We start from the raw sequence: 206 nt of genomic DNA, 5'->3' as shown, positions 1-206 counted from the left end.
GGAGTATCACTAACGGTGTCTCCCATGCCCGTGGCACAATCAAACTGGAGCTCATGCGTGCGGAAATCCCACCGTGGCTTTGCGTGGCACAAGAAATCGAACCCCAGAAGCACGTCATGATTGATATCAGCTACATATAGATCATACCTAGTTATGTACGATGCAATACGGATTCTAACCCCCTTAATCAGACGTCCCGCTTCTAA

The 206-nt window shown here is 48.5% G+C and overlaps 1 protein-coding gene across 1 annotated transcript; it reads right to left on the bottom strand.

Annotated features, from left to right (window-relative positions):
- Positions 1-26: 26 nt before the first annotated feature.
- CSUI_005779 (uncharacterized protein) lies at positions 27-205 on the bottom strand (the record flags this gene model as incomplete). Its single annotated transcript, XM_068065949.1, has 1 exon — positions 27-205. A coding segment is annotated over one exon (177 nt), but the record flags the coding sequence as incomplete, so codon positions are not given.
- Position 206: the final 1 nt, after the last annotated feature.

Source organism: Cystoisospora suis, assembly GCF_002600585.1.
Source record: "Cystoisospora suis strain Wien I chromosome Unknown contig_2805, whole genome shotgun sequence".
NCBI classification, from domain to species: Eukaryota; Apicomplexa; class Conoidasida; order Eucoccidiorida; family Sarcocystidae; genus Cystoisospora; species Cystoisospora suis.
This window is presented reverse-complemented; position numbering and strand designations above follow the sequence as displayed.